The following is a 14,921-nucleotide window of genomic DNA, read 5'->3' on the forward strand; positions in this document are numbered from 1 at the left end:
CAAACAGAGGTAAAGTACAAGGAGTTTATTAGCAAATTAACAGAAATCCATTACTCAATTTGGTCACGATTAACCACTAGCGGCACGCGTCTGTTCTCTAGCTCCCTCTGTAGGTGGAGTAGGAGTACGGACTGAGAAGAAGAGGAACGTGGTATTTCTGTTTTGGGTCTGTGATGGTAAAAACAATCTGTATGGAGAGAAGAAGACAGGACACAGTACATTATGATACTCACACGCATTAACACCAAAAGTTAGTTGAAATACCTCACCAGTAAAAATGATCAGGAAGAAAACGGATTAGACAGTGTCTCGTCATCTGTTTGGTACTATGGCCATTGATTATAAACGATAAAGTAAAGCCCAGCCGACGTTTTCAGTCCCAGGGCAGTGTTTGGGGGGGGGGGGGCGCACCGTCAGCTTTGGATAGTTTTATATTTGGGTTGAACATCCAAAACAATGACCATAAATTGTGTTAAAGGGAGTTTCTTGCAAGTACCTCTACCCAAACCATCTGTCCTTCAACCGGACGATTATGGAGCATTATACTGTACGTGGCTACTATCTTCAAGAAGTCAACCATCATCGCTGAGAACATTACAAATGAGTTGACCCCAAGGATATTTGAATCTTAACCGTTCTATAGCCCCTCAGAAATACTAAATTGCCTTACCTGATGATGGTAACAGAACATGTCTAATAAAAGGTCACTCTGGACACCATGACTTGTTGGGTGGTAAAGATTACAGGACTACTCGGATGCTGAACCATCACTAAATCAATGAGTGGATGAAAACGTCGGCTCTTTGGAGAAACTTAACGAGGAGCACAGCATTGTCATTGCTATCTGTACTAGAACCCCCATTACCTCTACGTAAGGGTAAAAGCTCTCCTGTTGAAGCTGCTTCCAGTACTCCCCAGTATCAAAGCGAAGCTGGTACACGCCTGCGGTGAGGGGCTCTCCACGCAGCAACCCAGGACAGCGGCCATCTTCATTGGTAACACTGTTTGGAGACGTTTGTTAGTGCTGCCGGGTAAGGGGCAATGTGCACCCAAGGGCAAAGGGAGCTCACCTTCTGCTTAGCTGCTGCCATTTGCTCTGAGAGGCATCGTGCTTTAACAGGGTCAGCGTTAGACCTTTTGCCGGGACGCCTTGGGCTGTATTCAGGACATGAGTGCTCAGCATACTGACTTCCCCTCCAGACATTGCCTGAAATAAGATTGCAACAAGAAAGCTGGGGAAACCCTGATGACCCGTCGCAGCCTGGCACACGGGTACCGAGAGCTCAGCCTACTCGCCCTCTACGGGTATAGTTCCTGCTTTACCTCCATCAACGTATCAAAGCCCTCGCTTTCTAACTCGCATGCAGTGTTGCTCCTAGGGTACTTTGCTCTCAGGGGCAAAGACATGGGGACTAACTGCCCCAGGTCACCTTGGTTCCAAACAGACAGGACTAAAGGATCATGGACACTGTTGGTGCTGAAATAATCTTAAAAAAAGCCCAGGTGCTCTCTTTACCCTAACATAACACTATGTGCCACTCCTGTGTTGTAAACGCATATTAACTTGCAATGCGCACTAACTACAATCACAGCTGCCCTAACCATGCGTTTAATATAAAGACCTTCACCGTGCGGCTCCTGCGCCACGATCTGTGCTCCCTGAAGCTACTTAGCCATCCGGGGCCCACCGCACTCACTCGAGTTGGGAGCAAAAGCACCGAGCGTTACTTCCTGTTATAACCAGAGCTGACTGCAGATGACACTGTAGGGCAGGAACACACTCCCTAACACAAAGCGTGTGCAAAAATACTTGCGACTGAAGAGTCTCACAAGAAAAACATTGTAACTTATCATGAAATGGATCGAGGAGTTTAAAGGAATAGAGATTTTCACATAATTTAGTTCAAAAATGTACCGTTTCTATGCACATGTGCGAGTCAATTCGTTATGTTGCATGCCACTTATGTCCTGTCTATTGTACAGCGCTACTGAATTTGATGGCACTATATAAAACAATTATGGTGACGTTTAGGGCTGAAGAACACTGATACTCACCCAGCAAACATTCCAAGCGTCTAGAAAAGAGGGACATTGGTGGAGGACAGACGCTTGGGAGATAATTACCCAACAGTGTACATATAAAACTAAACGGATTTAGCATGGCTGCAAGTTTCCATGACAGTTCTCATTTAAGGGTAAGAGACCTGGCTGACCCCCCACTACCCAAGATCTGAAACCACTCCGGGCGCGTTTATATTGTAAAGCCACCCGTTACCTGCGTGCAGTGAAGGTGCTGATGTACGAGCTGCAGGCGGCCAGTGCTCATGGCGGATACTGACCTGTCCGGCGGTTGGACTTTAACTCCCCGACACTCACATGCCCCACAGGGACTTAACCCTTATAAGCTATTTATTCCTCCCCTTTGTGTTGGGCCAGTGATGTAACATACAGAAAACACTACATTCACACAAATATCCGCACGCTATTATACGTCTACAATTCTTTCCACGTATTAGTTTAACTGCAGGTAAAAAGGGATGTTTCTGACACATTACCAGGCTATAAGCTTCCCTGCTGCTTAGAGCTACAGCAACTTACACAATTCTTCACTTCTGTTACTCAACTACAAGGTTTGGCACTCTAAGTAGTCAAAATTATGTATTCTAACGAAGGTTTCCCATGCACACAGGTCTTATCAGATACACCTGTATACAGGTAGGTTTTTTGTTAATGTATTCATAATACAAAATCAGCTCATTGTGGCCAATAAATATTGCCCTACAGGTGTCTTAAATCACATCTGCAAGAGAAATCTCAGATCACATTCTGTATTACTGTTTATGTACATATCATGTATACATATGGCTTACACATGTTCTGTCTTTACTTACAGCTTATCCAGTGCAGGCGAGATGTAGCCAATCATACCTGCCGACATAATTTGTAGTTTAGGGTCATCTAAAACATGCAAGTATGAATTTTAAAAATATCTTAATTCTAAAAATAAGTTCACAGCTGAGGTTAAGCATTTAAGATGGTGTAAGACAGAACACTGCGCCCTGTATATCTGTATGTTAGGCTCCAGCTCGTGATGTATGGGGCAGGCAAAGACCATGGTTGGAAACCTTATGGTAAGCGCAACTTACAGGACAATATTAGGCGAACCAGCTTTGTTTCCCCTAGCATCAGCAGCTGCTGCTAAAGGACATCAGAAGAGTTCTTCTTACTGTATTAAGGCTGTTAATGTCATCCCGAAGTATTTTAAAGCGTAGTGTAGCAACCAACAGATTTAATTTTTTGATAGAACATCTCTAGACAAAACTACTAGATAAGAGGAAAGCAAAAATTCTTTAAAAATTGATAACCGTCTAAGCTGGTAAATTGCAGACCAGCAAGCCTTACACCAACTGTGGGAAAGCTATTTGATGAAATGCTAAGATACTATGATTTTTTTTTTATACAACATTGTTGGTAGTTTATTGTTTTATGTCATCTCAAACCAAGCCAAAATGATGACTGGGGAGATGCCATGGATGCGATCTCAGGACCCTCTAGTCTAATTGTTTTTGCGAGTATCAATGCTAGTTCACATGGCCAGAAGGTAACAGTTATTTTGCACAAGAGGTCATGACTACTCTTGTTAGGACACAAAAATAGTTAAGGATCCTTAGTTGAGGTTTTTCTTGAATTTTGATAGGAAGGGTCAAAGTGTTAGAGAGGTAAGGGGGCAGCCAGAGTGAAGTCTTGTAAGCATGAAAAGGAAGAGGTGATAAAGGAGGAAAGTCTTAGCCCATGGGAAGAACGCAAGGAATTGAGTAGTGCACTACTTGTGTTGGGTTTGTAGGTCTGCATAATGATTAAGTGTTATTCTTAAGGTAGCACACAACAAAAGTAGTGTGTTAGGAAGACCTAGCAGCAGCGTTTTAGAGAGACAGCAGAGAACAGAGTTGATAAAGGAATACTAAGCAGGAGGGTGTTGCAATAGTCAAGGTGGGAGATAAGATGTAAGATGTTCTCTAGGTGCAATCAGCAGGATCCGGATTGAATGTAAGGGATGAAGGACAGGGTCAAAGATTACTTCGAGGCATCAGGTCTGGCAAGTATTTTTTTTTTTTATTGTTGATTTAAGAACTCAGCTAGAGATTTAAAGTAAAACTAAATGTCCCATTAAGGGAAACTAAACTTATGGAAGGCTCTGGACAAATGCATGTGGGTTTAACTGCACTTTGTGGAGAAAACATATTCCACCAAGTTAGGCCAATTCACTTGGTTAATTACATTAGGAATGTTGGCAAGTCACTGGTACACAGACTCAGAGCTATAAGGAATATATACATCTCACAAGTAGGTAACAGTAGCTCAATTACGCTGACAGAACTCAACGCACATATTTAATGAAGACAAACAAGAGTAGTTTATTTTATATGATTTATTTGTAAAGCTTAAGACAGTCGTCCAAGGAACAGCAAAGGTCCATTAAGCAGCCACTTAGGGAATAGACATTTTTACACAATGTTTAAGGGTCTTCTGGGCTAAAAAACAAAAACACACATTATATGGCGCACCAGAATGAATATGCAAGGAGACTTATAACCATTTGCTTGACAGCCCTAACTATACATTGTCAGTAGGGCATTCATTGTTATGAATATAACCATAAACAGGTAAAAAAATGGTTTTGGTAAAATTGGACATTTGCAATATATATCTATGTTTAAATATTAAAGTAGCCATTTGCTAAATTTTAAAGAATACTGGTCCTTCAAGTATGAATGCATTATTTTAATCCTTTGAGTATATTTAGCAAATAAAGCCCACAAATTAGGGAATATACCTCATTGTTGAGGTAGAAAGGGCTGAGATTGCAGCCCTTTGACAGGACTGGAGAGAATTGCCATATTACATAGAAACAGAATAATTTTCACTAGAGAAGACGCAGGAGACCCTTCTCAGACGTCTTTACAAAATATCTTGACAAATGCGTCCTTTATCATTGTCCATGCCTGTTTTAGACCCTAGACAAATTAACCCTATAGAGATTTGTGAGGATTAAATGCATGATACATAGAACATTAAACTGGGTAAACCGTCCTGAGATGCAGTTTAATGTGACATTTTGCGTTACCTTGTGTCACTCGTACCACACAGCCACCGGCACCGAGTGTTTGCCGCCCGATGCATCCCAGGCATTCAGCACAAAGTTAATGTAGGAGTCGTGCAGGGTGAGCTGCCGCTTTACAGTCACTTTTCCATCTGGGAAAATCCGGAAACGCGTGTCTTCTGGGGAATACAGAGCTCGGGAAGCTTGCGAGCAGGCTTCAAAACTCACTGAAAACAGAACAAAATGATGAATTTCTGATAATCTCACAATGACGTTAGAGGTGCACAGACCGGGCTTTTTGGAGCGCTCTTACAAAGGGATTTAAACCAGCAGTTTCCATCATTCTGGGAAGCCAGTCAGACCAATATATTTATATTATAATCTAGTACAGAGTCTGCACAATCAGAATTATAACTTGGGGACAAAGTGTTTCTGAATGTAGAAAGTATAAAAGCAATACTCTAAACCTGATGTTTTGACTTGAGGCTAGCAACGCTTTGAGATGGAAAAAAATCACATATTGTCACATGAACGCTGTACCTCTGCTTCTTCACAGCAATTTAAACAAGAGGTCACCTGAGAAGTTAATGACTAAAAAATAGATAGCTTATGGTGAGGACCTTAAAGCTGTGGAATGAACTGCCCATGGAGACTCAAAGAAGAACTAGGGCATATACTGTCTGTAGGAAGGATTATTTACCCTTAATGGGGAAGATTGCCGATAGCTTAGGTGGGGATGTCACCAACACATGCAAACAGGGACATTTCGGAGAAGGCTGAGGTCCACATTTACCCTGCCCCGCCCCCCCCTCCCCTACATCTTCATTATGTAGTGTAGGCAATAAAAAGCAAGCTCACCCGCCTATTGGAAAGCTCCTGTGAAACCTGGGAATGAATAACCCTTTCATTGGTGTGAATTTTTTGGCCGATTAACTCTTATCTGGCAGACAAACTAATGTGGGAGGCTTCTTATGAATAGATAAAAATATTAATAAATTATGACTTCAAAGCAAATCAGCCGCTCAGTCTGGTTGTAGTTCGTCTTCCTACCTATTACACATCTGTGCAGTGCATGCGACGGTGTAAACAACATGCGGCAGCACCGAGACGGTTAAAGGTTTGGAATGTGCTGGATTCCGTTTGGGGTCTGGGTGGAATGCGACCACAGAACGGGGCTGAAGCTGGTTTGTTACAGGCTGCATGAGCATGGGGTCCGCTGTGGAAATCTTCAGGGTATACAGAGAAATGAAGTGATACAGCTGGAAAGTACCTATTTACACTCAGCTATGTTAAGTTAATATTGTTTATTTAATATGTGAATGTTTATGATAACTGTTTTGAATCTTGGCTCTTTTGTATCAAGTTTATTTTGATACTTAGTTAGAAAAAGTGTTTTGTATCTAATATCTTAAGTTATCATCCACACATGATAAATTGTGCCTACCTGAGCTGCCTGGTTTATCCTTCTAATGCAGGGATATTATCTTCACTACAGTGTAATGTTACAATAGTTTATTAAAGAAGCCTTGCTGGGTTTCTATGTCACTCCTACCTTTCCCCAGGACCCGTCCTCTCTCCAGCACCTTGCGTGTTACAGCGAAGGTGTATCGTGGCTCCCGAAACCCAGGCAGACACTGCGCTTCCTCCTCGGTCAGTCCATGAATTATCTGCAAAATCCAGAGGCACACAGCTACAGAATCGTAATTTATAAATTAAATAGTTTAATAGAAAAACCACACAACTGACTCTCCCATAGCCAACTCACAATGCTGAGCACTAACACGTGTAGCTCTATCTAACGTGGCATGCATACCGCCCCAAGCTTCACTCACACTTGGTAATGCTGGATTTATCACCATTTACTTACACAAAGTATAGAATGAAATGATTGTCGGATCAGACAGCATTGAAAAATCTACAGCTCTATTTTTTATAAAACATACGGTGCCAGCTTCAAGTTTAGGCTGCTGAACAGATGGAGCTTGGAAATGCCAGGTTTATCACTCTGGTTCTAGACCTAACTAAGGGTCATAAGACAACTTCCAGAAGGCAGAAGATTAAGCCATGCTCCATCACCCACACACTGCTCTACGCATCGGTTTCTTTAGCCGGTTACCTGTACGAGGAATATAAGAAGTGCCAGGTGGCAGTAGTTCATTTTTTCTGCAGAGACCCCTAAGGCTTGTGTTGGCTGCTCAGAGTCCTCCTGAGTGAATGTAGAGAAGTTTCAAAGCCCTCCCTTTACAGCCCCAGAGACCGGAAGTGCAAGTCATCATATCCAGCTGTTTAGGCAATCCCAGATGTGCCTTACAGCTCATTCTGCAGTCCAGCTGACAATACAGTACGAGACAGACCTCCGGCGAGTGAACAAACCATATGCTGGATTGTAATAAAGGGAAATGGGGAACCTTGTCAGAAGAGCAGTAGTGAAGTCCAACTCGCAATCGGCATTTCCAGTTCATCCCAAAGGTGATTAAGGTCAGGTCTCTGCAGCCACTCGAGTTCCTTCATGCCAAACTCATCCAACCATGTCTTATAGACTTTGCTGGGAGCACTGGGGCAGTCATGATGGAATAAAACCCCAAACTGTTACCACAAAGCTGGAAACAGAGCTTGGTTGAAAGTCTCTAGTATGCTGCCGTCATATGGTGTATATCCAAGAATGAAAAGTCTAAGCAATATTAATTTTCTTTACTGCCGGCCTGTTTGATCCTGTATATAATCTGATGTCCTTGGATGTACCGAATGCCCACTGGTGGCGTCCTCACGGGAACCATAGAGCCTTCAGCGGATCCAACTGTTAACCAGACTAAGCAAAGGTTACTTCAACTGAAATGTGCAAAAATAGAAAATAAAGCAAGTCTGTTCTGGGTTTATACACCAAGAGTTTTAAAAGGGCCTGAAGCTACTTCCCAGATAGCATAGGTAGAGGGAGTTTAGAAGGGACATATTACCTTAGGCAGGGCCGGCCCGACAACGGAGCCGAGTGGGCCAACCGCTCCAGGCGACACTTTGCTGCCCCAAGCCCTTTTTTTTTTTTTTTTTTTTTAGCAAAAGAGAAAGGGGCGCCGAGTGTTTTTCCCTTACCAAGCTGTCAGTACCCACTCGGCACCCCCTCTCCTCTGCGGCGAGTCTCCCTGTTGGGTCTCGGTGCCGGCTTGTAATGCTTCCGGCACTCAGCATTACAAGCCGGCACCGAGACCCAACAGGGAGACTCGCCGCAGGACTGCTGAAAGGCAAGTACAAGGGTGTGGGGGGGGGGAAGGGTAGATAATGGGGGGGCGGCATTTTAAAATTTGCCCCAGGCGGCATTGCCTTGGGCCGGCCCTGACCTTAGGACTCCTTGCCCGAGGAGGAAAAGGCATGAGTTCCACGCTGTTAGTCCTGGAACCCTGGAGACAATACATTGCAGCAGGCAGATGAAGCTAGAGATGCCCTCTGAAGCCATACTGTTAGAGATGAACGATTGTGTTGGTTCATGTCTGTTCATTCGGCACGGCACCCAAGGGCCTGATAAAAAAAAATGTCAGAATGAAACGTTTCTAGGTTCTGTGTGAAAATAAAGATCTCCTTTCTCTACGGGGCAGGAAAAGACAGGAGAGGGGCTCTGGGAAAGGGGGAGATGCTTAATGTTGAGGGTACATATAGGCAGTGGGGTAAACAAATACCCCAAAGTCAGGATACACCAGATTAGGATTTGAGCTAATACGCATACAATGTATATCATACAAATACTCTAGGGGAATAACGTACCATAAAGCAGCTCTCACACAAGCTAGTTGCATATTTCCCTAAGCCCATGGGTCATATAACATGCCCCAACATACAATCAATGCATACTGCTTGTGTTAGATGTATAAGTAACTAAGTGTTACATATGAAAGGTATTTGTTTCTTGAACTCTAAGGATCGTGTCTAAAATAAAGGCGATTATTGGGAAGAGTTATGAAGAATTGGTCACCACGGTTTATTCATTAAACAGGCAGATGAATGGAGATAAGAAATTCTATCCTGCAAAGACTGTTTAGGGACAATACAGGTCTGTTCTGCTGGAAATATTTGCTGGGGTTGGCCATTTGTAAAGTATATGGACGTGGGAAGGCATAATATTTCAAATGATTACAACTTAACTATAATCCTCTATGCGCTGCTATCTTATATACCTGTCCCTAATACACTTGTACCAGACCCCAAAAAATACAAGTCAGAATGAGAAGAAACCCCCCCCAAGCAACAAAGAACTTTATTCTCTGGGGTGGTCTGAAAAAATATCCTCAGACAATTCAAATTGTCCGATTATTATATCTCCGATTTGGGGTCATTTATAAAAGAAAGATGATTTACCTTCCACCGAATAAGTATTTTTTAATAGCAAAGTTTTCCCTTTTTTATTGCAACTGACAGTTATTAAAAATCTATAAACACTTTCTATAACTAGTGAATTTCTAGATTTCAGCCAACATTTCATTTTAGCCTAAAGCCTCATTATTTTTAATAAAGTGTCAGGGTTGTTTTTAAATAGATCACTAAATATACCTATATTGAAGGATGAGCAGTTCTGTCCACACAATTCTTGATGAGCCAGAATGTCTGTTGTCTAAACAGAGTTGTTGACAATGTAAAGAACTCTCCTCATTCTTAGAAAGATTGTCAATTTTAGATTTGTTTATTTGATTACATTTTGGCAAAACAAGCTTTGTGTCAATTGATAAGCTGCAGAAATGCTTTCATAGCAATATATATATTTTTCCATAAGCTTTTTGTATTAAAAGGTGGAAGTTAATCATTGTTTTTTTTCTACAGTATTAACCTGTTCTATACTTTTTTCCTTGTTGGCAAATGTGTATTTGTTTGCAAATATTTGTTTTCCAACTAAAGGGGGGCTTTATCTTTAGTGTACAGTTCAGAGGCAGACAAATCTTGTATACCTTATTTCTGCACTAATAATTAAGGAGAATTATTAGATTCAGGAAAAATCATAAAATAGTCTGGATTGTAAGCTTGTATCGGCTCATCTTAGTCTTAGCCCTTTAGCTGGTGCTTTATAAAGGATAATTAAGATCAGCGCTCTGTTAGCACTATCTAGTGAGTATGGCATGGTGTTGGCACGCTCTGTCCACAAGGTAGCACTGTATCACTGAGGTTACACAGGGACAGTGCGAGAAGGAACAATGAGACAGAATCCTTACAAGCAACAGTCGGAAGTGATCTGGAAAGAGCCGACAGTCGGAAGTGATCTGGAAAGAGCCGACAGTCGGAAGTGATCTGGAAAGAGCCGACAGTCGGAAGTGATCTGGAAAGAGCCGACAGTCGGAAGTGATCTGGAAAGAGCTGACAGTCGGAATATACAGCAAAGGATAGAACCGTTTATAATAATTTTGCGTTCTAAGGATATGCAAACCAAGCATGTGCACTTCATGCAGTCACAGCAACTATATTATACAATGCCCAGCAGGGACCCTCAGCCACTGAAAAGACAAAACTACCGAATTCCACGTTTAAATGAGACAGTCACCGAAAAGTGCAGGAGGGAAGTTTATTTCAAAGGAGGAAAAACTTAAAAACAAGCGATCATAATCAAAAAGCAGAGGGTTAGAGGCTTAGAAGCAACAGAAGGAACTTTTTATTTAGTGAGGGTAGCAGATAAGTGGAACAGCCTACCAGCAGAGGTGGTATATGTGGGAGAATGTAAGCATGCATGAGACATGTTTCTTTCCTCAATCTAACAGAAGAACTGACAGCTTTAGTCTTTACAGACGTGATGGGGCGGATTGTTCTGTCAAATAGTGTGTATTTAATTTAATAGAAATGCCAGCCAGTCTGCATTAACCAAGAACGTAACAAACGCTCAATATATAAAAAGACGTGCCCCACTTGTGTTTGGGTCGCATGGAACATTAATGTTTAATAGCCAAGGACACATCAATAAAAATCACTGCCAAGTGTATGCAGTAAATACAAATGTTAACCCAACCCCCCACATCCATGATTCCAGTGGGGGAGAGAATACCTGAAAGGGGGGGTGAGAAACTTCCTTCAGACGAAGAATGCAGGGAATGCGGCAGGAAAGGTGTGCAGGGAGGAAGCGGAGGCATGATGGGGGGGTAGAGCGGCCTGACATTACTGGGTGTAATGGGTGTACTGGGTGTGTGCTCAGCTGCGGGGCTGGCCATGAGCTCCAGCTTGTAAAACATCAAAGAGTTACTGGGGAGAGCTGGAGACCGGTCTAGGCGCAAATATTCAAAACCACTTCCAGCCATGAAACTGATCCCAGACAGAAACCATACTTGGGGCTGTGCACAATGTATACATTAATAAGATACATGCAGCAGTGGAGGTCATTATCCAATTTAAAGCTACCTTTTGCACACACTCCAACCCCTTGGGATCTAGAACCTTATGGGATATTTCTCTATGCCTGCTGCAGTATTGGCTGGAGGGTATTCTGACCCCTGCAAAGAAATTTATTGGCACTAGTTTATTTTAAGAGGGACTCAATGTTTAGTGCAAGGTTAGAAATTACTTATTACAAACTTTTATCACTCTTTTCTGGTCAACAATTTAGGGATTAGTGAAGATATATAGCATATATAACTATTTTTTAAAGGGGAAAGCAGAAAGACTTTTGCCCCAAAAGACTTTTTGCTTTAAAAACAGTCAGTAAAAAAAAAAGCGTTGCACATTAAAGGATATATTCGTCAAACTCATCTTTCATAAGATCTGTGCTCCAATTCCAGATAACTTTGCCAAGCACAAAAAGAATAAAGACATACAAATGTGTGACAAGCAAGACTTGCGCTCATTCTCCAAAGCTTTAAAAACAGGGCTTTGGTTTAAGCAGCAAATGTATTGTAAATCCCAAACTGTATGAGGATCATCACCTGTAAAATAGAATTAGTATCACTTGGGGGGGGTAACCCTAATAAATAGAAAGCATGGAAGAGAATGGGGACATGATAATTTAAACACTATAATTCACCTCTTATTGGTCACCACCAGGAAGGCGCATTTTCCAACCTACTGGCAAAACTTGCACATTGGATTCTCCAAACTTTTCTGGAGTCTAACATCACAGAGCCACTGCCACCATAATGATGGCTTCCTCAAGGGTCTGTGCTAGTCTAACAGGAATATAGGATATCGATTTATATAAATTATATAGTGTCACATGTTCATTGTATATGCTTTCTTTTTACACTGAGAATTTTTCTGGAATTACAACCGATCTTACGTTAGGTTTTTTTCACTTGGTGAACATACCTCCGAGTCTAAATTGGGTACCACCAGTTAATGTGGCCCAAGGTCAAGGTTACTTAGTGGCACTGTGGCCAGAGCCACAGGAACCGCCCATTGCGGCTCCGAAATCAGAGCAGCCCACCCCCTGTGGCTTCATGATGGGCCACGGCACCCGACAGCCCACCCCCCATGTAGCTCCAACAAAATAGCCGCGTGTAGTGTCCTAATTTAAATACAATGAGTCAGGATAGAATACATTTTATCCCAATTGTTGAATTTCCTACTATACCAATGATAGATTACATAAACATATCTTTTCTGTAAATGATAATTTATAAAGACTCACATTTCCATGTTCTCTGTAAGCAAGGGTGACATTGGTGCCATTAATTTTAAGCAGTATATACCTTGTGTATTTCACAATCCTGTTACGGTGTTCTACAAGATTATTCTGAAGAATACTATAATCCAAGAGTTTATTGGGATTGCATCCAACGGACCACAAGCCATTGTCTGCAGTGTCAAAGTTCTTTAAAGAGCCACAAGAATTACATTAGAGATCTTGCAGGCTGTATACACGATCAACAAGCCTCTGTTCCAGTGTGTTATGACAACACTGGCAATGGATGGGAAAAACACAAAAGCCAACATATACAGAGGCTAACTACATTCTTCCTTTGGTTTCAATATAGCTACATCACCTTAACTCAGATTTGAACCAAGTCAGAAATCCATTGCATTCATTTAAGGCAAAAGCAGTTCTTCTATAAAGGAACACACTGTTAATGGAGGAGAATAGGAGACAAGGACAATGATAGAGTGAGTTGGGTAAAAGGAGATAAGAGGAGTAAGACAGTTGAACTGGTCAAGGAGGTGGGGAAGAATTTATTAGGGGAGTTTAGTCAATGCAGAGATAGGACGTGACAGCAGGAGGGGGTTGGGGAGAAGATTTACAGGAACACAAGAGACCACTTAAGGAACCATAGATAGTTGCTGTGTGATGTAATTGTATTAAGAACGCATTATTCAAGGCCTCACATCCTTATTGCAAAGAATAAGTTTCAACAACCCATACTTAGTGGGGTGACATACTTTATCTCAGATCAACTATAATACAGGGCTTAGTGAATAACATTCCTGTCTCTGGTTTCTGCCCCACAGTAAGTCATGGCGTATTGATGTTACCCACCCTAAATCTAAACCACTGTTCCACCTCATAACATTCAGCTCCTTAAACACAACATGTTATTTAGAAAGTAAACAAGATGGAGATATGGAGACTTAAAGGAACTGGGATGGTGTATGCAGAAAGAATCAAGAAAGATCAGTTCAACAAAACACGAAGCTCTACAGAATGACTTCCACATTCCATGTAATGTGTAGAATAAGTAGCAACACTGCATTCACAGTAAAGATTACATGTTCTTTTCACATGCAGATAAAATATGGAGGCGAATAAGCCGTTACCTTCTTAAACAGGAAACCTAAGGCTACAAGGTATGAACCAAGCAAAGGTGCAGCATATAAGAGCATGAGGCTGGAAAAAAAACTCAAGATTAATTAGAATCAAATTACTTAGCCATAGCTAGCTAAAAATAGGAGTATGAAAAGAGGAAGGTTATAAGACAGCCAGACATCTAAAAAGCGAGACAGCCAATAATAAAAAAAAAAAAGTATGACTGAAACTGCAGGAACTTATATTTGGAAGTCCAATATGTGAGAGCTCAGCCAACAGCAACTGGAACTGTATTAAAATAACCGTTTGGAAACAATGTTATGGATAAAAATGATGGCACAGATCAGTTGTAAACAAATAGAGAAACACCTGATCAAAAAGAAAGCAGAAAAATAAACAGATCCAACAAAAACAGATCCGCTTGACTGTAGCAGCCATGATTCCCATGCTAGGCCTCCCAAGAAACATGTGAACAAACCACGGTTGGCTTAGAAAAGGCAGCAGCCATTTTATCTTAATGCTAGCCATTGCCAGGAAGACCTAAACCAAAAATAGGTGTATTGACAGGATAATGACTAGCACACTGAAACCAACAACAAACATTATCCATTTAACATAATGGAAACCAGCCCAAGTTACCCAAGTACCACACAGGGAAGGACATTCCAGGACACCCAGACCTGAGCTTCCCAGCTGCAGCCACAAGGAAACCTCCAGCCACAAATACCAAATAATCTCCCATGAGCATTAACCCCTAAATATCTGGTAAGCTTCCACACAACCGTGACAAAACCACATCCCCCATGAACACCCAGCACAACAGGGAGGGACAAATAGGTAAGGTGACAACAGCAACTAACCTATTGTCACCCACTGCCTAAACACCCTCCATTAACCTCCCATAAGTTGGTTGTTTTTTTTAAATACTCCAGGCCTAACCCTACTTAGCACTCAAGAGCCCACTCTGACCCATTCTGGGCCACTCAAGCTTCAGTATGAGAAACATAAAACCCAAGATATGCTACCATTTGCTTTATTGTGCCAAATCCCTCCCAGTTTCAGTCTCATGCCACAGACCTGTCTCATATTTGTATGCGATACATGTTTTTTGTGAAATCCTATTTTGGA

The 14,921-nt window shown here is 41.8% G+C and overlaps 1 protein-coding gene across 1 annotated transcript; it reads right to left on the minus strand.

Moving 5' to 3' along the window:
- Positions 1 to 97: 97 nt before the first annotated feature.
- LOC149299177 (5-hydroxyisourate hydrolase-like) lies at positions 98 to 2,326 on the minus strand. The gene is made up of 4 exons (XM_089486646.1): positions 2,276 to 2,326; positions 1,071 to 1,207; positions 866 to 1,001; positions 98 to 187 (listed from the first exon to the last, which is right to left on the minus strand). Exons 1-4 carry the CDS (start codon positions 2,324 to 2,326, stop codon positions 98 to 100), a joined length of 414 nt encoding a protein of 137 aa, XP_089342772.1.
- Between the last annotated feature and the right edge of the window lie 12,595 nt (positions 2,327 to 14,921).

Source organism: Sceloporus occidentalis, unplaced genomic scaffold, assembly GCF_023333645.1.
Source record: "Sceloporus occidentalis isolate IW3139 unplaced genomic scaffold, rSceOcc1.0.p SCAF_29, whole genome shotgun sequence".
Lineage (NCBI taxonomy): Eukaryota > Metazoa > Chordata > Lepidosauria > Squamata > Phrynosomatidae > Sceloporus > Sceloporus occidentalis.

Excerpts from the sequence above, each read along its gene's own strand:
- LOC149299177 (XM_089486646.1), bottom strand. The coding sequence starts at position 2,326 with ATGAGCACTGGCCGCCTGCAGCTCGTACATCAGCACCTTCACTGCACG. Across the intron at positions 1,208-2,275 it reads AGCACCTTCACTGCACGCAG|GCAATGTCTGGAGGGGAAGT; the intron begins GTAACGGGTGGC and ends ATCTTATTTCAG. Across the intron at positions 188-865 it reads GCTTTTACCCTTACGTAGAG|ATTGTTTTTACCATCACAGA; the intron begins GTAATGGGGGTT and ends CTCTCCATACAG.